The 25,281-nt window shown below is 47.8% G+C and overlaps 1 protein-coding gene across 1 annotated transcript in view; it reads left to right on the top strand.

The window, feature by feature from the left end:
- Positions 1-588: 588 nt before the first annotated feature.
- The window catches only part of HDAC2 (histone deacetylase 2), a 157,452-nt gene continuing 132,759 nt past the window's right edge, over positions 589-25,281 (top strand). The window contains exons 1-3 of the mRNA XM_030199223.1: positions 589-728; positions 19,577-19,689; positions 21,513-21,630. Of these exons, the coding sequence (XP_030055083.1) occupies positions 677-728; positions 19,577-19,689; positions 21,513-21,630 (283 nt within the window). The 5' untranslated portion in view covers positions 589-676. The remainder of the gene's footprint in view (positions 729-19,576; positions 19,690-21,512; positions 21,631-25,281) is intronic.

Genomic DNA, 25,281 nt, shown 5'->3' with positions numbered 1-25,281 from the left:
AAACTAGGCAGGGAAATGTCTTCCTTGCTAAGCTCAGGGATCATTAGAGAGGCCTGTTTGAAAACCATGTTTGTTTGAGAATGATGGAAGGAAATGAACATATTGGTTGAAATTGATGCAAATGTTATGCTGTAAATTCCTGGCTTGTTCAGTCGCTTTCTATGAAACCCCCACAGAACAGCCAGGTATTTCGGGCTATAAAAACAACTATGTTACATTATGTTATTGGTTTCAACAGCGTTTGCTATTGTTTTGGGTGAAATCAGTCTCCTGAAGCTCCGCCTTCTGCCATCAGCTCCGCCCACTGGGTTCAATCAATATAATAAGAAGATAGCCTCGTACCACCCCATGTTCTCAATCTAACCTAGTTGCCTGGAGGACCCGCCCACGCACTACCAGCCAGGTACTAACACGCCCCTACATCAGACGTCATCAGCAGTATCCGTCCTGTCGCGGACCGCGTGCTCTATAGAGTGAGCGGTTGAGCTCCGCCCCCTCCAGCACGTCGGGTTCCTCCTAGTCCCGCCCCTCTTCTGCGCACTCACACTAACTTCTTTGACTCAGAGCAGCAGTTCTCTATTGAGCGGGGCCCCGCCCCCTCCGGTGCGCGCTCCCGCCCGCTCTCTCCTCCTCCTCCCGCTCTCCGGTCCCGGCTCGTCTCTCCGGCTCCAGCTCAATGGCCTACAGTCAGGGAGGGGGGAAGAAGAAGGTCTGTTACTACTATGACGGTGAGTGACGGACACCCGAGGGGGGGGGGGCAAAGAGGAAGGAGAGGGGCAGAGGCGCGGGAGGGGGGACGAGGATCCCCCCTCCCCCCACAGTATGAGATGGGGGACGGGACAGGGAGGATGTGGTGGAGGAGCTGGGGGACTTGAAAGTGGTAGATTGAGGGGGGGGAGAAGGGTTCATTAATAACTGAGACAACAAATACTTTAACAACATCATTTCCAAGACCCCCCACTTCCCCCCCCACACGTGACCCAAAACTCTCCATCTTAATATGCAACCCCCCCCCTCCTTTCCTCACCTGTACCTTCCACCACTCTGTCCCTGAGACACCCTCCTACACTCACCTGCATCTCCCTCCACCTCTCATGCACTCTCCCACACACACTCATCTCCCTCCACTCTCCATGCCTCATGCAACCTCCCCCTCCACATCTCTTGAGAGACCCTCCTACGCTCACCTGCATCTCCCTACACTATGTCTCTGAGAGACCCTCCTACACTCACCTGCATCTCCCTCCACCTCTCATGCACTCTCCCACACCCACTCATCTCCCTCCACTCTCCATGTCTCATGCAACCTCCCCCACCACATCTCTTGAGAGACCCTCCTACACTCATCTGCATCTCCCTCCACCTCTCATGCACTCTCCCACACACACTCATCTCCCTCCACTCTCCATGTCTCATGCAACCTCCCCCTCCACATCTCTTGAGAGACCCTCCTACACTCACCTGCATCTCCCTCCACCTCTCATGCACTCTCCCACACCCACTCATCTCCCTCCACTCTCCATGTCTCATGCAACCTCCCCCTCCACATCTCTTGAGAGACCCTCCTACACTCACCTGCATCTCCCTCCACCTCTCATGCGCTCTCCCACACCCACTCATCTCCCTCCACTCTCCATGTCTCATGCAACCTCCCCCTCCACATCTCTTGAGAGACCCTCCTACACTCACCTGCATCTCCCTCCACCTCTCATGCACTCTCCCACACACACTCATCTCCCTCCACTCTCCATGCCTCATGCAACCTCCCCCTCCACATCTCTTGAGAGACCCTCCTACACTCATCTGCATCTCCCTCCACCTCTCATGCACTCTCCCACACCCACTCATCTCCCTCCACTCTCCATGTCTCATGCAACCTCCCCCACCACATCTCTTGAGAGACCCTCCTACACTCATCTGCATCTCCCTCCACCTCTCATGCACTCTCCCACACACACTCATCTCCCTCCACTCTCCATGCCTCATGCAACCTCCCCCTCCACATCTCTTGAGAGACCCTCCTACACTCATCTGCATCTCCCTCCACCTCTCATGCACTCTCCCACACCCACTCATCTCCCTCCACTCTCCATGTCTCATGCAACCTCCCCCACCACATCTCTTGAGAGACCCTCCTACGCTCACCTGCATCTCCCTACACTATGTCTCTGAGAGACCCTCCTACACTCACCTGCATCTCCCTCCACCTCTCATGCACTCTCCCACACCCACTCATCTCCCTCCACTCTCCATGTCTCATGCAACCTCCCCCACCACATCTCTTGAGAGACCCTCCTACACTCATCTGCATCTCCCTCCACCTCTCATGCACTCTCCCACACACACTCATCTCCCTCCACTCTCCATGTCTCATGCAACCTCCCCCTCCACATCTCTTGAGAGACCCTCCTACACTCACCTGCATCTCCCTCCACCTCTCATGCACTCTCCCACACCCACTCATCTCCCTCCACTCTCCATGTCTCATGCAACCTCCCCCTCCACATCTCTTGAGAGACCCTCCTACACTCACCTGCATCTCCCTCCACCTCTCATGCACTCTCCCACACACACTCATCTCCCTCCACTCTCCATGCCTCATGCAACCTCCCCCTCCACATCTCTTGAGAGACCCTCTTACACTCATCTGCATCTCCCTCCACCTCTCATGCACTCTCCCACACACACTCATCTCCCTCCACTCTCCATGCCTCATGCAACCTCCCCCTCCACCTCTCTTGAGAGACCCTCCTACACTCATCTGCATCTCCCTCCACCTCTCATGCACTCTCCCACACCCACTCATCTCCCTCCACTCTCCATGCCTCATGCAACCTCCCCCTCCACATCTCTTGAGAGACCCTCCTACACTCACCTGCATCTCCCTCCACCTCTCATGCACTCTCCCACACACACTCATCTCCCTCCACTCTCCATGCCTCATGCAACCTCCCCCTCCACATCTCTTGAGAGACCCTCCTACGCTCACCTGCATCTCCCTACACTATGTCTCTGAGAGACCCTCCTACACTCACCTGCATCTCCCTCCACCTCTCATGCACTCTCCCACACCCACTCATCTCCCTCCACTCTCCATGTCTCATGCAACCTCCCCCACCACATCTCTTGAGAGACCCTCCTACACTCATCTGCATCTCCCTCCACCTCTCATGCACTCTCCCACACACACTCATCTCCCTCCACTCTCCATGTCTCATGCAACCTCCCCCTCCACATCTCTTGAGAGACCCTCCTACACTCACCTGCATCTCCCTCCACCTCTCATGCACTCTCCCACACCCACTCATCTCCCTCCACTCTCCATGTCTCATGCAACCTCCCCCTCCACATCTCTTGAGAGACCCTCCTACACTCACCTGCATCTCCCTCCACCTCTCATGCGCTCTCCCACACCCACTCATCTCCCTCCACTCTCCATGTCTCATGCAACCTCCCCCTCCACATCTCTTGAGAGACCCTCCTACACTCACCTGCATCTCCCTCCACCTCTCATGCACTCTCCCACACACACTCATCTCCCTCCACTCTCCATGCCTCATGCAACCTCCCCCTCCACATCTCTTGAGAGACCCTCCTACACTCATCTGCATCTCCCTCCACCTCTCATGCACTCTCCCACACCCACTCATCTCCCTCCACTCTCCATGTCTCATGCAACCTCCCCCACCACATCTCTTGAGAGACCCTCCTACACTCATCTGCATCTCCCTCCACCTCTCATGCACTCTCCCACACACACTCATCTCCCTCCACTCTCCATGCCTCATGCAACCTCCCCCTCCACATCTCTTGAGAGACCCTCCTACACTCATCTGCATCTCCCTCCACCTCTCATGCACTCTCCCACACCCACTCATCTCCCTCCACTCTCCATGTCTCATGCAACCTCCCCCACCACATCTCTTGAGAGACCCTCCTACGCTCACCTGCATCTCCCTACACTATGTCTCTGAGAGACCCTCCTACACTCACCTGCATCTCCCTCCACCTCTCATGCACTCTCCCACACCCACTCATCTCCCTCCACTCTCCATGTCTCATGCAACCTCCCCCACCACATCTCTTGAGAGACCCTCCTACACTCATCTGCATCTCCCTCCACCTCTCATGCACTCTCCCACACACACTCATCTCCCTCCACTCTCCATGTCTCATGCAACCTCCCCCTCCACATCTCTTGAGAGACCCTCCTACACTCACCTGCATCTCCCTCCACCTCTCATGCACTCTCCCACACCCACTCATCTCCCTCCACTCTCCATGTCTCATGCAACCTCCCCCTCCACATCTCTTGAGAGACCCTCCTACACTCACCTGCATCTCCCTCCACCTCTCATGCACTCTCCCACACACACTCATCTCCCTCCACTCTCCATGCCTCATGCAACCTCCCCCTCCACATCTCTTGAGAGACCCTCTTACACTCATCTGCATCTCCCTCCACCTCTCATGCACTCTCCCACACACACTCATCTCCCTCCACTCTCCATGCCTCATGCAACCTCCCCCTCCACCTCTCTTGAGAGACCCTCCTACACTCATCTGCATCTCCCTCCACCTCTCATGCACTCTCCCACACCCACTCATCTCCCTCCACTCTCCATGCCTCATGCAACCTCCCCCTCCACATCTCTTGAGAGACCCTCCTACACTCACCTGCATCTCCCTCCACCTCTCATGCACTCTCCCACACACACTCATCTCCCTCCACTCTCCATGCCTCATGCAACCTCCCCCTCCACATCTCTTGAGAGACCCTCCTACACTCATCTGCATCTCCCTCCACCTCTCATGCACTCTCCCACACCCACTCATCTCCCTCCACTCTCCATGCCTCATGCAACCTCCCCCTCCACATCTCTTGAGAGACCCTCCTACACTCACCTGCATCTCCCTCCACCTCTCATGCACTCTCCCACACACACTCATCTCCCTCCACTCTCCATGCCTCATGCAACCTCCCCCTCCACATCTCTTGAGAGACCCTCCTACACTCATCTGCATCTCCCTCCACCTCTCATGCACTCTCCCACACCCACTCATCTCCCTCCACTCTCCATGCCTCATGCAACCTCCCCCTCCACATCTCTTGAGAGACCCTCCTACACTCACCTGCATCTCCCTCCACCTCTCATGCACTCTCCCACACACACTCATCTCCCTCCACTCTCCATGCCTCATGCAACCTCCCCCTCCACATCTCTTGAGAGACCCTCCTACACTCACCTGCATCTCCCTCCACCTCTCATGCACTCTCCCACACCCACTCATCTCCCTCCACTCTCCATGCCTCATGCAACCTCCCCCTCCACATCTCTTGAGAGACCCTCCTACACTCACCTGCATCTCCCTCCACCTCTCATGCACTCTCCCACACCCACTCATCTCCCTCCACTCTCCATGTCTCATGCAACCTCCCCCTCCACATCTCTTGAGAGACCCTCCTACACTCACCTGCATCTCCCTCCACCTCTCATGCACTCTCCCACACCCACTCATCTCCCTCCACTCTCCATGTCTCATGCAACCTCCCCCTCCACATCTCTTGAGAGACCCTCCTACACTCACCTGCATCTCCCTCCACTATGTCTCTGAGAGACCCTCCTACACTCACCTGCATCTCTGTGTCTCTGAGAGACCCTCCTCACCTGCATCTCCCTCCACTCTGTCTCTGAGAGACCCTCCTCACCCGCATCTCCCTCCACCTCTCATGCACTCTTCCACACCCACTCATCTCCCTCCACTCTCCATGTCTCATGCAACCTCCCCCACCACATCTCTTGAGAGACCCTCCTACACTCACCTGCATCTCCCTCCACCTCTCATGCGCTCTCCCACACACACTCATCTCCCTCCACTCTCCATGTCTCATGCAACCTCCCCCTCCACATCTCTTGAGAGACCCTCCTACACTCACCTGCATCTCCCTCCACCTCTCATGCGCTCTCCCACACCCACTCATCTCCCTCCACTCTCCATGTCTCATGCAACCTCCCCCTCCACATCTCTTGAGAGACCCTCCTACACTCACCTGCATCTCCCTCCACCTCTCATGCACTCTCCCACACCCACTCATCTCCCTCCACTCTCCATGTCTCATGCAACCTCCCCCACCACATCTCTTGAGAGACCCTCCTACACTCACTTCATCTCTCTTCACTATGTCTCTGAGAGACCCTCCTAAGCTCACCCTCATCTCCCTCCACTCTGTCACCCTCCTGCACTCCCATCTCCCTCCACTCTCTCTTGAGAGACTCATACACTCACCTCCATCTCCCTCCACTCTGTCTCTTGAGAGACTCCTACACTCACCTGCATCTCCCTCCACTCTATGTCTCTCAGACCCTCCTGCACTCACTTCCATCTCCCTCCACCCTGTCTCTTGAGAGACTCTCCTACACTCACCTGCATCTCCCTCCACTCTCCATGTCTCATGCAACCTCCCCCACCACATCTCTTGAGAGACCCTCCTACACTCACCTGCATCTCCCTCCACCTCTCATGCACTCTCCCACACCCACTCATCTCCCTCCACTCTCCATGTCTCATGCAACCTCCCCCTCCACATCTCTTGAGAGACCCTCCTACACTCACCTGCATCTCCCTCCACCTCTCATGCGCTCTCCCACACCCACTCATCTCCCTCCACTCTCCATGTCTCATGCAACCTCCCCCTCCACATCTCTTGAGAGACCCTCCTACACTCACCTGCATCTCCCTCCACCTCTCATGCACTCTCCCACACCCACTCATCTCCCTCCACTCTCCATGTCTCATGCAACCTCCCCCACCACATCTCTTGAGAGACCCTCCTACACTCACTTCATCTCTCTTCACTATGTCTCTGAGAGACCCTCCTAAGCTCACCCTCATCTCCCTCCACTCTGTCACCCTCCTGCACTCCCATCTCCCTCCACTCTCTCTTGAGAGACTCATACACTCACCTCCATCTCCCTCCACTCTGTCTCTTGAGAGACTCCTACACTCACCTGCATCTCCCTCCACTCTATGTCTCTCAGACCCTCCTGCACTCACTTCCATCTCCCTCCACCCTGTCTCTTGAGAGACTCTCCTACACTCACCTGCATCTCCCTCCACTCTCCATGTCTCATGCAACCTCCCCCACCACATCTCTTGAGAGACCCTCCTACACTCACCTGCATCTCCCTCCACTATGTCTCTGAGAGACCCTCCTACACTCACCTGCATCTCTGTGTCTCTGAGAGACCCTCCTCACCTGCATCTCCCTCCACTCTGTCTCTGAGAGACCCTCCTCACCCGCATCTCCCTCCACCTCTCATGCACTCTCCCACACCCACTCATCTCCCTCCACTCTCCATGTCTCATACAACCTCCCCCACCACATCTCTTGAGAGACCCTCCTACACTCACTTCATCTCCCTTCACTATGTCTCTGAGAGACCCTCCTACGCTCACCCTCATCTCCCTCCACTCTGTCTCTGAGACCCTCCTGCACTCACTTCCATCTCTCTCCACTCTCTCTTGAGAGACTCATACACTCACCTCCATCTCCCTCCACTCTGTCTCTTGAGAGACTCCTACACTCACCTGCATCTCCCTCCACTCTATGTCTCTCAGACCCTCCTGCACTCACTTCCATCTCCCTCCACCCTGTCTCTTGAGAGACTCTCCTACACTCACCTGCATCTCCCTCCACTCTCCATGTCTCATGCAACCTCCCCCACCACATTTCTTGAGAGACCCTCCTACACTCACCTGCATCTCCCTCCACTATGTCTCTGAGAGACCCTCCTACACTCACCTGCATCTCTGTGTCTCTGAGAGACCCTCCTCACCTGCATCTCCCTCCACTCTGTCTCTGAGAGACCCTCCTCACCTGCATCTCCGTCCGCTCTGTGTCTCTGAGAGACCCTCCTCACCTGCATCTCCCTCCTCTCTGTGTCTCTTAGAGACCCTCCTGCACTCACCTGTATCTCCCTCCGCGACGTCCCTGTTCTAACCTGCATCCTGTTTGTTCTCCTGCACACTGGGAACAAGATTTCTGCATATTGTCCACGATGTCACCAAGATATTTGTCTTTGGTGCTAACTCTCAAGGTGGACCCTGTAATCAAGTAACTGATTTGCATTTTTGTTTCCAGTGTGCATCACTTTGCGTTTGTCCATATTAAATTTCATCTGCCATTTTAATACCCAGTCTTTCAATTTCCTAATGTCTTCCTCATTTTTTCACAGTCTGCATATGTTTTAACAACTTTCAATATTTTTGTGTCATCTGTAAACTTAATCACCTTGTTACAGTTTCCAGTTCATTTATAACTATGTTAAGCTGCATAGAGAGGGGTATAACCAGCAGAAGAAAGGAGGTGTTGATGCCCCTCTACAAGTTGTTGCTGAGGCCCCACTTGGAGTATTGTGTTCAGTTTTGGAGGCCGTATCTTGTTAAGGATGTAAAAAGTATTGAAGCGGTGCAAAGAAAAGCTACAAAAATGGTATAGGATTTGCATTACAAGATATATGAGGAGAGACTTGCTGACCTGAACATGTATACCTTGGAGGAAAGGAGAAACAGGGGTGATATGATACAGACGTTCAAATATTTGAAAGGTATTAATCCGCAAACGAACCTTTTCCTGAGACGGGAAGGCGGTAGAACTAAAGGACATGAATTGATGTTGAACGGGGGCAGACACAGGAGTAATGTCAGGAAGTATTTTTTCACGGAGATGGTGGTGGATGCATGAAATGCCCTTCCACCGGAGGTGGTGGAGATGAAAACGGTAGTGGAATTCAAACATGCGTGGGATAAACACAAAGGAATCCTAGTTAGAAGGAATGAATCCACGGAATCTTAGCAGAGATTGTCAGCACCGGTAGTTGAGAAGCAAAACCAGTGCTGTGCAGACTTCTACGCTCTGTGCCCTCATCGTGACTGAATAGATAGGGATGGGCTTGAGTGTAAATTAAGGGGCTTCGACATTAGCTTCAGAACCTTTAGTACAAGAACAGTTCTGGGCAGACTTTTACAGGATGTGCCCTGAAAATGGCAAGGGCAAATCAAACTCGGGTATACATAAAAAAGTATCGCATACCATGTAAAATGAGTTTATCTTGTTGGGCAGACCGGATGGACTGTAAATGTCTTTATCTGCCGTCATTTACTATGTTACTATTAAAATGACCAATTGAATTCGATTAGAAACACTCTATCTCAAAACAGGGAAAATCAAACTTAATAGATAAACATTCCAACCTGCTAGGAAGTTTGAACATAAAGAGTTAGTTTGCGGGTGTCTCCCAATAATGTGGTGTAGATTCCAACTTGGAAATCTAAAGTTATCAATTATTTAACTTGGAACCTCAAAGCTCCTCGTAGGGAAAATACAGATATATTGAAACAATCCCTATCAACTCAGGAGTCCGTTACTATCACTGGTTCTGGCAAGGAGAAAAAGAGAAAAAAAAACATCAAACATAAAAACTCATAGTACATGAGAAAAACGAGTGAAATGAAAAAACTCTTTTCCTCCTTGACTACCACTTGGTGAGAGACACCAACCACCAAACTAACACAGACTAAGCCCAGCCCGGTTAAATGTAGCTGACTGGACGGATAACCCCTATTGCAAAAAATACAGCCCTTAATATAAACCCCCAAACCATCTACAAAGCTAGTAAGTACTTAGCTGATAGAGATGGAAAGTTCCGAGGCTGCCCCGCTGTAAACCGTTGCTATGAAAGAGGGGACCAACAATCCTTCTTCAGTTTATATACTGATGGTAATAACGCTTCTTCTTCAGCAAATATACGGATGATAATAACCCTTCAAGAAGTGCGCCTTGTTCGCCAACTCTTAGGCTGCTTCAGGAAGGGCATCGATATACGTCCAATTGCCCCCCAAAAAACGGTAACCAAAGGAACGGAGTCCAAGTTATAATTGTCACAAAGATGGTGCAAAGAGAATCTGCATTACTTTGATATTTAAATCCTAAACCATCATGGTTGGACCTATCACGTTGGAGGGTGGCTCCCTCTGGTAACAACCTGGCCACACCTCTAAAGGTGGATCCTAAAAGTAATAAGCATTCCATTCAATGTTTCTATTCAAGCCTTTAGATTCAACTGTTTTTAATAGATCCAATGTTGTTCTTTTCGTAACAGTATATTTTTAATATTCCCCCCCCCCCCTCTCTTACCCATTATTATTTGGTCAATAACCATACACTGTAGTTGGCTAAATTGAGGCTGAGCCTGCATACAGTGGCGAAACATGGGTGCTTCTAGTTTCCAATTTGTAATACAGTGCCGGTGTTCAATAACTCTAGTTTTAAATTGACGTGTGGTGTGTCCCACATAGAGCAAATTGTGGCAAAAAGAACAATATTGAATATATCTATTAAAAACAGTTGAATCTAAAGGCTTGAATAGAAACATTGAATGGAATGCTTATTACTGATCTTTTAGGATCCACCTTTAGAGGTGTGGCCGGGTTGTTACCAGAGGGAGCCACCCTTCAACGTGATAGGTCCAACCATGATGGTTTAGGATTTAAATATCAGAGTAACGCAGATTCTCTTTGCACCATCTTTGTGACAATTTTAACTTGGACTCAGTTCCTTTGGTCGCTGGGTTTTTTTTTGGCAATTGGACGTATATTGGTGCCCTTCCTGAAGCAGCCTAGGAGTTGGCAAAACAAGGCGCCCTTGTTGAAGGGTTATTATCATCAGTATATTTGCTGAAGAAGAAGGGTTATTACCATCAGTATATAAACTGAAGAAGGATTGTTGGTCCCCTCTTTCATAGCAACAGTTTACAGCGGGGCAGCCTCGGAACTTTCCATCTCTATCAGCTAAGTACTTACTAGCTTTGTAGATGGTTTGGGGGTTTATAATAAGGGCTGTATTTTTTGCAATAGAGGTTATCCGTCCAGTCAGCTACATTTAACCGGGCTGGGCTTAGTCTGTGTTAGTTTGGTGGTTGGTGTCTCTCACCAAGTGGTAGTCAAGGAGGAAAAGAGTTTTTTCAATTCACTCGTTTTTCTCATGTACTATGAGTTTTTACATTTGATGTTTTTTTCTCTTTTTCTCCTTGCCGGAACCAGTGATAGTAATGGACTCCTGAGTTGATAGGGATTGTTTCAATACATCTGTATTTTCCCTACGAGGAGCTTTGAGGTTCCAAGTTAAATAATAACTTTAGATTTCCAAGTTGGAACATATGCCCTCCTGCGGGAGGTGGTGGAGATGAAAACGGTAACGGAATTCAAACATGCGTGGGATAAACATAAAGGAATCCTGTTCAGAAGGAAGGGATCCTCAGGAGCTTAGCCTAGAATGGGTGGCAGAGCCGGTGGTTGGGAGGCGGGGCTAGTGCTGGGCAGACATACGGTCTGTGCCGGGCTCATGGGTGGGAGGCGGGGATAGTACTGGGCGGACTTATATGGTCTGTGCCCTGAAAAAGACAGGTACAAATCAAGGTAAGGTATACACAAAAACTAGCACATATAAGTTTATCTTGTTGGGCAGACTGGATGGACCGTGCAGGTCTTTTTCTGCCGTCATCTACTATGTTACTATATGTTACTATATCTCAATCTTCACCTACCAAATTGCAAAGGTCTCAAATACAAAACCTACTACGCATCCAACTTCTCTGTTATAGGCAGCCAACTCTGGAACACCATACCAAGATACATCCGTACAACCAATGAACATCTACCCATCTGAAAGCTGCTGAAAACATACCTCTTCAAACAAGCCTATCCAAATGACCCAACTTAATTCATGAACCTATCCACCACTTACATTAACCATACCTCAATCCTTCCCCCACTTCTATTCCCCCCACATCTCTTCTTCTTATCCTTCTCTATACAATTGTGTTATCTCTGTGATACCTTGTACCAATACATTGTAAGCCGCACTGAACCTGCTATCGAGCGGGAAAGAGCGGGGTATAAATGCTACAAATAATCTACACCACATTATTGGGAGACACCCGCAAACTAACTCTTTATGTTCAAAGTTCCTAGTAGGTTCAGTTGAATTCTGTCCATAAATTCGACAGTTTAAACAGAAGGCACCAGCTCACAATGACTAACCTGATCCAAACACTTATTACACCCTTCCAAGACTCACAACCCAAAATACCCTACGCACTACGTACCCATTTTCCACTGGAAGTGGACCCCTTCCTGACCAACGATGCAACCCTATTTGACCATGTTGTAATCTTTTTCGACTCTTGTAGCTTTCTAACTATAGTCATGTAATCCCCATAGAATCTCCTGTGTGCTTAACCTGGCTCAATACTCTCCGTGAAAAAGCTCTACAGACTCACCATCTATCGAAATGTGAACCCCGTTCGTGACCTTGTAACCACCCCCTTTGTTCCATGTAAGCCACATTGAACCTACCAATAGGTGGGAAAATGTGGGATACAAATGCAATAAATAAATGCTCTGGATTTCATCTGTCTACCTAAGAGCCTCAATTTGACTTCCAGAACCTCCCTCTCACATTTTTCTATGTCATTGGTACTCACAAGTACCAAGAGAGCTGGCTACTTGCCAGCACCATCTCAAATCCCTTGCCAGTACCATCTCAAATCCCTATCTAGGTGGCGTGTGAGGTCCGCCATCTTCGTACCACTCAGGCATGTAAGTGACCAGGAGATCCTCGCTTCCACCAGCCTCCCAGCTATCGCCTCAACTGTCCTAGCCCTTCCCTTCTGTGCAGAAGACCCTGGAGACGAATCCTCAGTGTGAGGATATTGCAAATTAGAGAATGACGTGAGGACAAAGTTTGTCCCCACCCCGTCCTCACAGGTTCTTTCTCTGTCCCCATGGGCTCTGTCCTTATCTGCAGAAGCCTTGAACAATTATGATTATATATTTGAATCCTTTAGTAAAGTATAAAAAGCAACAATATGCCGTGCAACTGTTGTGTATAAATTACAAATAGAAAACAATAACAGCGAGCAGCTATAATAACCTTTCTCACCACCACCCTCTACCCTTCCATCCCCAGCTAATTTCTACTACCCTAAGGAATCCTAATCCACCCTGTTAAAATGTCCAGGGGTACAAAATACAACCCATTCTGTATGCCATAGAGGGGAGAAATATGCCTTTATGATTTTCTAATGTGTGGATGAATAAGAAGTCATCAACAATCTCAGGATTCAGTCTAGCTCTCCTGTCTTCCACAGTCCCTCCTGCAATAGAAGATTTCTTCTTAGAAGATGTGATAGTAGCAGGATGTATAGGATCCCCCAGGCAAATTTTGCTAGTTGTGGCCAGCATGTTTGCTTGTTTTTCCAAAAAATCAAAATACCATTGCCTGCGTCACACAAACATAAATAGCAGAACAGGGAAAGGGAAATGGGACTTGATATACCACCTTTCTGAGGTTTTTGCACTACATTCAAAGCGGTTTACATATATTCAGGTACTTATTTTGTACAAGGGGTAATGGAAGGTTAAGTGACTTGCCCAGAGTCACAAGGAGCTGCAGTGGGAATCGAACCCAGTTCCCCAGGATCAGAGTCCACTGCACTAACCACTAGGCTACTCCTCCTCTCATTCCACCAATAAGAGCCAACCTCATCAGTGATGTCACAATGGCTTGATTGCCCGATACAGTTCCCCAGGATCAGAGTCCACTGCACTAACCACTAGGCCACATTAACAGGCTTCAAAGTAGAAAGTGACATGGAGAAAGTTTGTCCTACTGGAATAGCTATGGATGTTTAACATTTAGAAAATCTATTATGAATGAAAAATTGTACATGAAGCAATGAGAACGTTAACCGTAAATAGAGTAATAACCAATTCAGGTATTAATTGTTTGAGATATGGTTGTTCTTTGTGATTCCATAGATAGTTTAGTGTGAACCTTTGAGGAGACTGGAATCTGTATCTCACTCAAATCAATAGTTTGACAGCTGGGATCTGCCACTGATCCTCTGTCCCGTTAAACTTTTGTTGTATCTGGATTTATTTTCAAATAATACTCATTTATCCAATCTTTCACAATCTCAAATATATTATTCAAGAAAGATATTGTTGTCTGAACCACCCCCTTAATATGGAACACTAATGTAATATTATCAGCATACATGAAATGCATAGCATCTAATTTGGTCAATGTATTTCCTAATGGAGCCAGATACATATTAAATAGGATAGGGGATAGCGGGGAACCTTGGTACCCCACAATCCATTGTCCAAGCACATAATACTTTCCTTCCCCACTACACTTGCATAGTTCTGTTCTTTAAAAGCCCTTTAAACCAGGACATAACTGTACCTACTGTACCAATCTCATCTAACCTCTGTATCAAAATCCTATATTCCTTGTCATCTATACCAGACCAGTCCAGACTAATGGGTTGTATCCATCTACCAGCGGAAGGAGACAGAGAAAATAGTTCCAAGTAAACCGCCCCTTAAGGGTATCGTGCAGTCTGGAATGTTCAGTATTTTCTGTCTCGTGCAGCTGCTCTGGATTTCTGGCTGGTAGCTCCTGTCCCAGATTCTTCTGGTGACAGTGGAGCCAGGGGTGTGCTGGTAGCCGTGCTGGGACTAGTTTTAGATGATACTCCGTGGTCCTGAGTTCCTCATCTGCCAGCTAGGGTAATATTCAGTGACCCTGGTTCCCTCCCTTCCCCTTCCTCCCCTGGCTGTCTTTCTAGCAGGGTGATGGTTGATTGTGGCATGGAGTAACTTGTCTCCCCTGTGGGGGGTTCTTCTCTTCTGTGGTGGTAGGTATATCTGAATTTCTGCCTGTGAGGTAAGCCTTTATTTATTCCTGTCACTAGTGAAGAAGATTGTTTAAAAAGAAGAAGAAACAACTTTATTTTTCCTTCTTTCTCTTGTCTGTTACCTAATTTATTTTTAGTTCCTTCTTCTCGGGGCCTCCTTTGTTTTTGGCGGCCGCTTTCCTTGCGTTCGGCTTCGGGCCATTCTGTTCCCTCGTGGTGTTTTCGCTCTTTCCCGCCTTTGGCAATGTATTCTAGGGGGCCACTTGCGAAGTTTCTTTGAATTTCACTAGCCGGCGTCTGATTCTGATCTTGGACCCTTCCGAGTTGGTACCAGTTGCTTTGGTTTTTTTTGTGGGACAAGGCTCGTGTATGGATCACAAAACTCAGTTGTTTTTCTCTTTTTCACGGTCCTAGACGGTGGCTGGTTCAGAGGACGGCCTCGTTGCTCGAACTTGTACCTTTGAGGTTCAGAGGTCTTAGTCTGTCATTTCCAAAGTGGGAGAAGTCTCTCGCTGGCTCTGTTTTGGCTGCAGGCTCAGCCTTTTTAGTCCAGAGCTATTTTTTTTTCATTCCTATCAGCCTTACGCGGCTGTTGGTCAGTTTTTTTTCAGACCGTCCGGTCTCTGCTACTTCAGGCATCTTGCTTGAGACGCCCTTTCTATTTGATTCTTGTTTTGGCAGCAGTTTTTTCTCCCTTCCTTAGGGAGGTTCTGGTTCTCTCGTCCCCATGGATCCCTCTTGTCTGCTCTGGTTTGCAGGGTACTTTCCTTCTGGCGGGGGTCTGAGTTGCCCTTGGTGTGCAACTGCTAGCTCAAATCCCTCTTCTGAGTACCCTTGGGAGCGCCATTCTTGCCAGTCTTTTGCTTGGACTCCGTTCAGTGTCTCTTTATGGGAATGTGCCTTTTTAGGACTAGTTTGCCACAGCTCTTCCTTGTTTCCCTTGCTTTCGGGCGGAGTTTTAACGTGGCACAGGCAGATTTTGCCTTTTCTAGTTTCAAGTGTCTCTCTCCTGGCACATTTGGCACTCCTTCCTTTTTCTGTAAGGGACGCAGTTCTTTCCTGCTGAGCAGATCTATTGCTGTGCATCTGGATTATCGCCTCTTAGCTCTGCGCTTTTCTCTACTTTTCTGCAGGGAAGTGGCTCTGTTCTAGTTCTGGAGTTTGTCTCTCCCTTAGCTGGTTTTTCCTCAGTTTGATGTTAGAGTCAAGCTTCCTCGTTGTTTCTTCCTCACTGCCTTACACCTGCATTTTGCTCCCTATGGTCTGAGGATTCCAGATCTGTGGTACTTACCTCCTTCTTGGTGGGAGTTCTTTCCCTACGTTGACTGCTGCTCCGTCTCGGTTGCCTAGGAAGGCGGTCATTGTGGCTCAGAGACCACTTGGGGGCTAAGAGTGTCTCTTGGGGCATGGGCTTTCCCTTCTTGTAGTTTTAGTCCCTCTGGGCAAGGGGAGTACAGCGCCAGGTCTGCATTTCCATAAGTTGTGCTCCTTTCTTGTTGGCCTCCTGGTAGCACCTTCTTCTCTGGCTGTTCCCCGGGGTTCCATCTATGCATTTTTCTTGAGCGCAGCTCCATCGCTGCATGCAGTTCCACCGTTCCATGTTGGTCACGGCTCTGTCATGGCATGTTGAGTGACGTTCCTTAGCTGCATATTCTGCAACCTTTCATCTCTGCATGTTGAACGCAGCTCCATTGTCACATGTTGAGTGTAGCTCTTTCTCTGCAGGTCTCAGTGTGGGGCGCAGTCCTGGGTCTGCTTATAGAACACGGCTCTGTGTCTGCCTGGGTTTAGCACAACTTTTCTCTGCAGATTGGTCGCAGTTCCAGGGCTGTATGTGGAGCACAGCTGTGTGACTGCAGGTGCTGCACAGCTTCATGTCTGCGTAGGAAGCATAGCTCCTTGGCGTGTGGAGCGCTGCTCCTTGGCGTGCGTCCGGAGCACAGCTTCTTGTCTGCGTTTTATACACAGTTTCATTGCTGCCACAGCTTCAGTTCTGCAGGTACCTCTAACATCCAGCTCTTTCAGTGGGGCACTGCTCATCATAGTGTCTGTTACTCTCAGCTTCTTCTCTGCTTGTTCAGTGCATTTCTATCTTTGCCAGAGGTGTGCAACTCTTTCTCTGGCATGGTGCATGGCTCAGTTTGTGTGCCTTGAGTGCAAATCTGTTTGTTCTCGTTGAGCACGGATCCTACTCTGTCTGATGAGCACAGCTTCGTTTCTGTCCCTTGAGCACAGTTCAGTCTCTGACTGTGGAGCGTATTTTCACCTTTGCCTGTTGGGCACTGTTTCACCTTGTCGGTCAACCCCAGCTCTTTTCTGTGGGTTGGATACAGTAAGTTCTCGGCAGCTGTGGCATACCGCAGTTTAGATTGCTAGACAAGGCTGTCTTGCCTCCTGTTAGCTACCATTCCTATGTCACCTTTTCTTGCTGTAGCCTCTTGGTGGCTGGCGAGAAGCTTTTCCATTGCTGGAGTTTGAATTTGTCTCTGCTCCTTTTGTGGCTACTTGGCACCTTGGGAGTCTTTTCTCCACAGTGTGGCTTTCGACTTTCTTTTTGTCTCCTTTTGTTCTCTTGGCTCTGTTCTTTCATCCCTAAGTCCAGAGCGAGCTGGTTGAGGAGTACTCTTTCTACGGTTGTACCCTGGTATGCTGCTGCCCTTTTCTTCTTGGTTCTCCTGGAGAGACTAGCGCTCCAGTTAGTTGGTTCTCTCGACTCTGGAGTCTCTTCTTGTTCTGTGGAATTTGATTCTCTCACTAGGCGTGAGTCTGGGTGGTTCCTGGGCCTTGCTTCCTTTCTTCTATGAAGTGTGGCGCACTGTTTGGGGTTGCGTACTCCTAGTACTTGTTAGGGTCGCTTCATCCGACCATCTTGGACTCAAGGCAGACTGGCAGGTTAGTCTTTGTCTTGCCAGGGTTCGGAGAAGTGGATCCTGGTCTAGGAGAGACAGTTCTTCTTCTCCTTGTTACTTGGATGGGACTGTTGCCTTCCTTCCAAGAGGGGTCCTTTGGCATGAGTATCTTTTGCTGCTGCTTTTGCTACTCTTGGGACAGGGGTACGCAATTTTTCTTTTTCTCGGGACGTTTGTTTTACGTCCTACGGCTTCAGTTCCTTTTCTAATGTCTAACTCTCTTCCATTTTGGTAGCCTGGTGGTTCAGATATTCGAATCCTTTTCTGCTGATCAGTTTTTTGCTGTGTGTATAGCATTGTTGATTATTCAACCTTCTGCATTCTTCTTGTCTCCCTCCCATCTTTGGGAAACTGCTTTTCTACATCCCATTAGTCTGGACTGGTCTGGTATAGATGACAAGGAAGGAAAAATTATGTTCTTACCTGATAATTTTCTTTCCTTTAATCATACCAGACCAGTCCAGATGCCCTCCCTGGCTAACGTCTGTCAGAGTGTTGTTTCCTTTAGGTATCCCTGGCTGTTTCACAACGCTTCAATACAGTGGGATGTCATACAGCACTGCCTACTTCATCTTCTCTATTCAATCTCCTGCCACTTGTTGTTGTGCCTGCTCTGTATGACTCCTGTTACTTGGCATCACGGAGTTCTTTCCCCGGATTCAGGGGTAGATCTCTATGTGCTTGGCCTCAGTATGGACCATTCCCTCCCACTTACTTTACTGTGAGGGGAGGTTGCAGTTGCCTTTGGCCAAGCAGGAACAGTGAGGTTCTGCATATTGGCTCCAAGAGTTTGCCTGTTTGGTATTAACTGTGTTTTCTTCTACACTTCAGAGCACCATTGCTTGGCTATTCGAAATACTGAACATTCCAGGCTGCACGATACCCTTAAGGGGCGGTTTACTTGGAATTATTTTCTTTGTCTCCTTCCGCTGGCAGATGGACACAACCCATTATTCTGGACTGGTGTGGTATGATTAAAGGAAAGAAAATTATCAGGTAAGAACATAATTTTTTCCATGATCTAAATGAAATACTGCAGATAGATTGAGTTGTACCACAAACACTGGGATTCCCCTATTAATCTGCACCCTTAATTCAGTTAACAAGGCAAACAGTACTGTACATAAGTATATAAGTACATAAGTAATGCCACACTGGGAAAAGACCAAGGGTCCATCGAGCCCAGCATCCTGTCCACGACAGCGGCCAATCCAGGCCAAGGGCACCTGGCAAGCTTCCCAAACGTACAAACATTCTATACATGTTATTCCTGGAATTGTGGATTTTTCCCAAGTCCATTTAATAATTATGGACTTGTCCTTTAGGAAACCGTCTAACCCCTTTTTAAACTAACTGCCTTCACCACATTCTCCAGCAACGAATTCCAGAGTTTAGTTATGCGTTGGGTGAAGAAAAATTTTCTCTGATTTGTTTTAAATTTACTACGCTGTAGTTTCATCGCATGCCCCCTAGTCCTAGTATTTTTGGAAAGCATGAACAGACGCTTCACATCCACCTGTTCCACTCCACTCATTATTTTATATACCTCTATCATGTCTCCCCTCAGCCGTCTCTTCTCCAAGCTGTATAGCCCTAGCCTCCTTAGTCTTTCTTCATAGGGAAGTCGTCCCATCCCCGCTATCATTTTAGTCGCCCTTCGCTGCACCTTTTCCAATTCCACTATATCTTTCTTGAGATGCAGCAACCAGAATTGGACACAATACTCAAGGTGCGGTCACACCATGGAATGATACAACGGCATTACAACATCCTTACACCTGTGTTCTATTCCTTTCCTAATAATACCCAACATTCTATTCGTACTAAACAAATACATAATTCACACTGAACATCTGCCAACAGTTGATGATAAAACTTTAGTAACTTTCTTTCTTTTTCTAGGTGATATTGGAAATTACTACTATGGGCAAGGCCACCCCATGAAACCACACAGAATCCGTATGACCCACAACCTACTGTTGAACTATGGCCTGTACAGAAAAATGGAAATCTACGTGAGTTTTACTTTCAGATATTTTATTAGTATTACCATATTGTGACAAGGACACACATGCAAAGAGGTCTGCCTTCAGCATTCAGACTCAATAGGCTCAGTCACTGAATCATAATAAGAGCTTGTGTTCATCCCAAATGGATCAAGCAGAGAAGTGAACCAGGAGGAACAGTGAAATAACACTTTCCACTGTGCCCTGCTCCCCTCCTCGACTGCTGGCATTGCTAATGCCCTCTGTTCTGCCCACACCCCATAAGTGCTTCACATTACTGACACCCTCTGCTCTGTTCTGTACCGTTCCATCCCTCTCCGCTTCACCCTGTCTTCTGAGTGTGCTGGTGACCTGACTCCCTCCACTGTTCCCTGAGAGTGTCGGCCTGTCTGATGCCCAGTGGCAAAGTTTGGCCATCTAATGGAGTGAAAAAAAAGGGAATGAGGTTATCATTGACTTTATTTATATAACATTTGAGACAATAGTCCAAATTATCCCACAAAAGTTACTGTTTCACATCCCTGTTGCATCCACTCAGACCATGTTGGTGGGTTTCCAAGGTGTATTGTGGCCAGATTGAATAGGGGAGCCAGCTTTGAAAGAGGTTTAAGACATTCCCAGTGAAAAGAAAGAGCTTTCTAGAGGAATGTCTATCCCAGAAATTCTAGAAAATGCATTCTATATCTTTCCAGAACATTTCTGATCCACCATAAAAGGAACCGCAATTTCATCAGCAAAGAGGAGAAAGGTTGGGTTCTTTGTGGGCTAATATGCAGTTTAATAGCATTTTGAACTGGGTGTTTAGCAAGCTGTAGGAGCCAGAACGTTTAAAAGTATACTTCCAGATGACTGGGCAGAAAGTCCCAGGACTACGTCCCACCTTTTCAATAACATCAGCCAGATGGAATTGAAGCAGTTGTCGATGAAAGCTCAGTACAACTGAGAAACTAGACTCCTAAGGACCTGTAGTGCTGAACAGGCTGCTCTTTAAAGATCTGCCTTTGCCTCCCTTCATTGAAGATATGGTTTTGGCCAATGCAGAATTTGATTGGCTATTTGGTTTGTAGGGACCTCCACACTTTTCTCACCCGTGTCCTGAAAGCTTCCACGTGATGGGTTTTATTGAGCAGAGAAAGGAGATTTCGTAGCTGCTTTGTAAATCGTACTCCACATAATGCTGCGGGTTTTATTGTACAAGAATGTATGTGCAGCTATCATTATGGGATTCACTATCGAGAATTCTGTCCTTACCCAAGAATCGGTACACTAAGGTTGTAACACACACTCTCCAGTAAGACACCAATGAAATAAAACATTTCTTCACATAGAGCACTTGACTTTCCTTGCCAGAAGAAGTCCAGAAAAATGTCAAATTGAAAAAGAAAAATAAACACAATCCTGAGCACTCAAAAAGGTGACTGAGGAAAAAAAGAAACAGAATGTTTTGATGGTATTATAGCTTTTCCAAGCAGGAAATGGTCAGATTCTTCTGGGTCAATGTGTAACATCCCTGAGAGAACAGAAAGTGGGAGAGCGACCAAGTGTCGAGTCTTCGAAACTCTTAATAAACTTTCATTTTAAGAACATCCTCCAGTCTCTGATATCCTTGGTCGCTCTCTCACTTTCTGTTCTCTGTTGTCTTTACCGTGGGGCGTTTGAGTTCTCCGCTTGCCAGCGGATTTTCTCTAACATCCCTGAGACTCATAATCCTAAGAATGCAGCAGGGTGAAACGATTAGGTATGTGGAATAAATGCCTCTCCTCTCCTGTCTCTTCCTGCTTACGAGTACAGTCCAGCAGAATAATATTAGGGAATTTTTTTTTCTTCACCAGCGACCCCACAAGGCAACAGCTGAAGAAATGACCAAATACCACAGTGACGAATACATCAAGTTTCTTCGATCAATACGGCCAGACAACATGTCGGAGTATAGCAAGCAGATGCAGAGATGTGAGTCTTTCAATAGACATTTCCTTGGCATCTTTTTAAAAATCTTTTCTTATAGCACTGAAATCCTTATACCCAGCGCAGATAGGACACCCACCGTCAACACCAGTTGACCCTAAAGGGGTTGGATTAAAAGTCCCATTTTCTATGGCTAGAAATTCGGAAAATTGTATAGTTCCTTCACCCCCCCAACCCCCTCCCCCCCCCAAAAAAAACAACTCACGTGCATCCAAACAGGATTTTGTAAATATTTTCAAAAAACTTCCTAATTTCTAATGTATTTCACTGGCAGAAAAAAAAAGAGGTAAAAAAAACTTTAAATGATAGGGAAACCTTCATTAGGGAGAGAGAAGTTTTTACATTTTTATATGGACACCCGTGACTATAAAGACATGCACAATTCAGGATTTGTATGGATTTCCTCTGTGGTGCAGAATTTACCTGTTGGTTGCAAAACAGCCCACGCTGAGTCAACTCGGCAGCCACCAGAAGAGAAAAAGTGAAAACAGTTGCACAGTCTCCTTGAAGAGAGAGAGAGCAGTAGGAGCCGCTTGGTCTGAGTGGCTGCAGTACTTGAAAGAGTGAACTCCAGGGGCTCATTGGAGACAGGAGGAATAGCTTGTGCACTGATTGAGAGCCTGCTTCTAGAGTGAAGAGTCAGCAACCTAGATAGGCAGAGGAGGAAAGGGATGAAGAAGGTTAAGCCTGGAGTGATGGGGGGGTTTGAGAGAGAGATGGAGGGGGATCAAATCAAGGGAGAGAGCTGGGGGAGGGGGGGGGGATGGAATGCAGAAAATACAACTCTGGGGAGAGTAGCGATTGCATGCAGTGGGCAGAGCATGAGGTATAGGAAAGCCAGCACCAGTGGTGAGGGTCATTACTGGGGTAGGCTGGGACTAGAGTTGAAGCTTAGGAGTGACAGAGCTAAACTTGGGAAAAGTTAAAGGTTGGATTGAGTATGGTGGAGTTAAGCCTGGGGCTAGGGTTAGAGATCGTTGCACTGAGATAGAGTCTTCGACAGACTAAGGAATGATGGAGACGAGGAGGGGAAGTCACTATTGAGTAATACTACTACTACTATTTAGCATTTTTATAGCGCTACAAGGCGTATGCAGTGCTGCACAAACATAGAAGAAAGACAGTCCCTGCTCAAAGAGCTTACAATCTAATAGACAAAAAATAAAGTAATCAAATCAATTGTGTACAGGAAGGAGGAGAGGAGAGTAGGTGGAGGCGAGTGGTTACAAGTGGTTACGAGTCAAAAGCAGTGTTAAAGAGGTGGGCTTTCAGTCTAGATTTAGAGGTGGCCAAGGATGGGGCAAGATGTAGGGGCTCAGGAAGTTTATTCCAGACGTAGGGTGCAGCGAGACAGAAGGTGCGAAGTCTGGAGTTGGCAGTAGTGGAGAAGGGAACAGATAAGAAGGATTTATCAGGGAACGGAGTGCACGGGAAGGGGTGTAGGGAAGGACGAGTGTGGAGAGATACTGGGGAGCAGCAGAGTGAGTACATTTATAGGTTAGTAGAAGAAGTTTGAACAGGATGCGAAAACGGATAGGGAGCCAGTGAAGCGACTTGAGGAGAGGGGTAGTATGAGTAAAGCGACCCTGGCAGTAATAGGACAGAATTATGTTCAGAGTTTTTACTTTTATTCCCAGAACACAGTTGATTGTGCAAGAGATGAATGGAAGGGGTTGTATTTTAAATCAATAAAGAGGGTATAACATCATTTGCCCCTGTTACGAGAGGAATGGTAAATGTTGCACTGAAGGAAGGAATATCGTTTCTTTTCCTCAAATGTACGATAACGAAACCATTTTTGGAAAAGTCAAAGCTGGCCCGTGCAGTGCTTTCTCGTCATTGCTCAATTTCTTCTACGATCGGTGACATCACTGATAGAACCCAGCACAGGAAGCTGCTCCAGCTTAGATGCATCCAGAAACATTTTGAGATGCCCACCATATATATTGATCGCTTCTTACCTGCTGCTGTCTTGCCAAAACTGCCTCAGTTTTGTTCTTTCTATGATGTGATATAAATATTTTTTATTTTTTTTTTTGGGGGGGGGGGGGGGTCCAATTTTAACTTTACTTTTCCTCTTTTTTGAATTCTGTCATTCTTCTGTGAGTTCTACTTACTGTATCCTAGTAATGCATTTTGTAGTGTTTCAAGTGTTTCAAGTTTTCTTTCTTTTTTCACAGCTGCTCAATGGTAGAGATGGGCCTGGGTAAAACTTTCACAGCTGAGTGATTTGATTTCAGTGCAGCTGTTTTTGGTGACATGTCCCAGAAAAAAATCCCCCATGGTTTTAAAATGTGCACCTGATGCATCCAGACCACATCCATAATTGATGCCTGGGGCCCGACCATGAACCCTTTCAGCTGTCATTTGTGCTCACAGATGTCAGAGGTGTCACCTTCATTGAAAGAAACAGTGCAAATGGATTTTTGGCACTTTTACTCTCTAAATTTCTGGCAAATCAGGACAATCCTAAAATACAAAATACTATAATATAGGCAGAAACACTATGGAAGCAGAAAAATGATCTCGGTGCCTCAGAACAATTTGCACGCGATACCTCAGTGCTAGAGCTCAACTGAATCGGTCATGGATCTAAAAATGCTCCTTGATTTTTCTATTTTGCTAGTTACTTAATCCATATAAAGTATATTTAGTTTCAGAATGCTGTTCAAAATCCCCAACAATGTCCTTGTTTCGTGATTCCTACTTCAAGGGGGACTTTGTGATTCTCTGAGGACATTCAGAGCATTAATTCTCACACGTGGGTAATGCGGTGCCGCAGTACCTGGTCCGGGCTTTATGACAAGCCATAAAGCTTTTCTGGAGCACGAGACATGCTTCATCATGCATTTGTGGGTGCCTTACCGCCCGCTGCTCGTGCCTGGCTACTGCAGTTTTTTTGTTTTTTTTTTTGGGGGGGGGGGGGGGTTTACCGCTGTGAGGAGAAGACTGCGTTTGAAGAGCGTTAATTTTCCTGCCTTTTGGCATTTGTTTTCCCTTCTCTTCCTGTACCTTTTTAGTTTACTTTGTCTAATTTTTAAATTTCCTTTATTTTCTGTCCGCTATGCTGCATTTAGGCCTGGTCTCCGGTCGGGTCTTTCCTGTCTTTTTTTCCTGGTGCCTTGCCCCTTTTTTTCAGGCACCATCGCATCTTTTGATTTAGCGTCAGAAGTTTTTCCGTCCATGTCCTCTAAAACTCCCAGTGGCTTTAAGCGCTTTACCTGGTGCAGTCGGACAATCTCTGGCATGGACACACATTCTTGGTGTGTTCGGTGTCTAGGGCCCGACCATAGTCCTGTTAATTGTGTCCTTTCTTTGTATGAAGAGAAGGACTCAACTGTCCAGAGAGGAACGAGAAAAGATTTTTGGAGCCAAGTCCAGGTCCTCATAGTGATGTCGAAGATGGCATCGGGAGCATCGGTCCCTATGGTTGCCTCAAGGCTCAGAGACACCCAAGAAGCGTTGGCGCCGAGATGATCACTCCCCCTCTATCCAGGAGGTGCCAGTGCACCTGTCTCTAGACAGCCAGGACCCGACTCCCGTCTTGGCCCCATCTGTTCTGCAGTCTGTCTTGGAGCCAACGGTCCAGTCTTTTCCCGGTGTCGGCCCTCGATAAGCGCATCAGGGCCTTGCTCC

The sequence above is a fragment of the Microcaecilia unicolor genome, chromosome 3, assembly GCF_901765095.1.
Source record: "Microcaecilia unicolor chromosome 3, aMicUni1.1, whole genome shotgun sequence".
NCBI lineage: Eukaryota > Metazoa > Chordata > Amphibia > Gymnophiona > Siphonopidae > Microcaecilia > Microcaecilia unicolor.
Note: the sequence above shows the minus strand (reverse complement) of the source record. Positions and strands in the feature narration are given on the sequence as shown.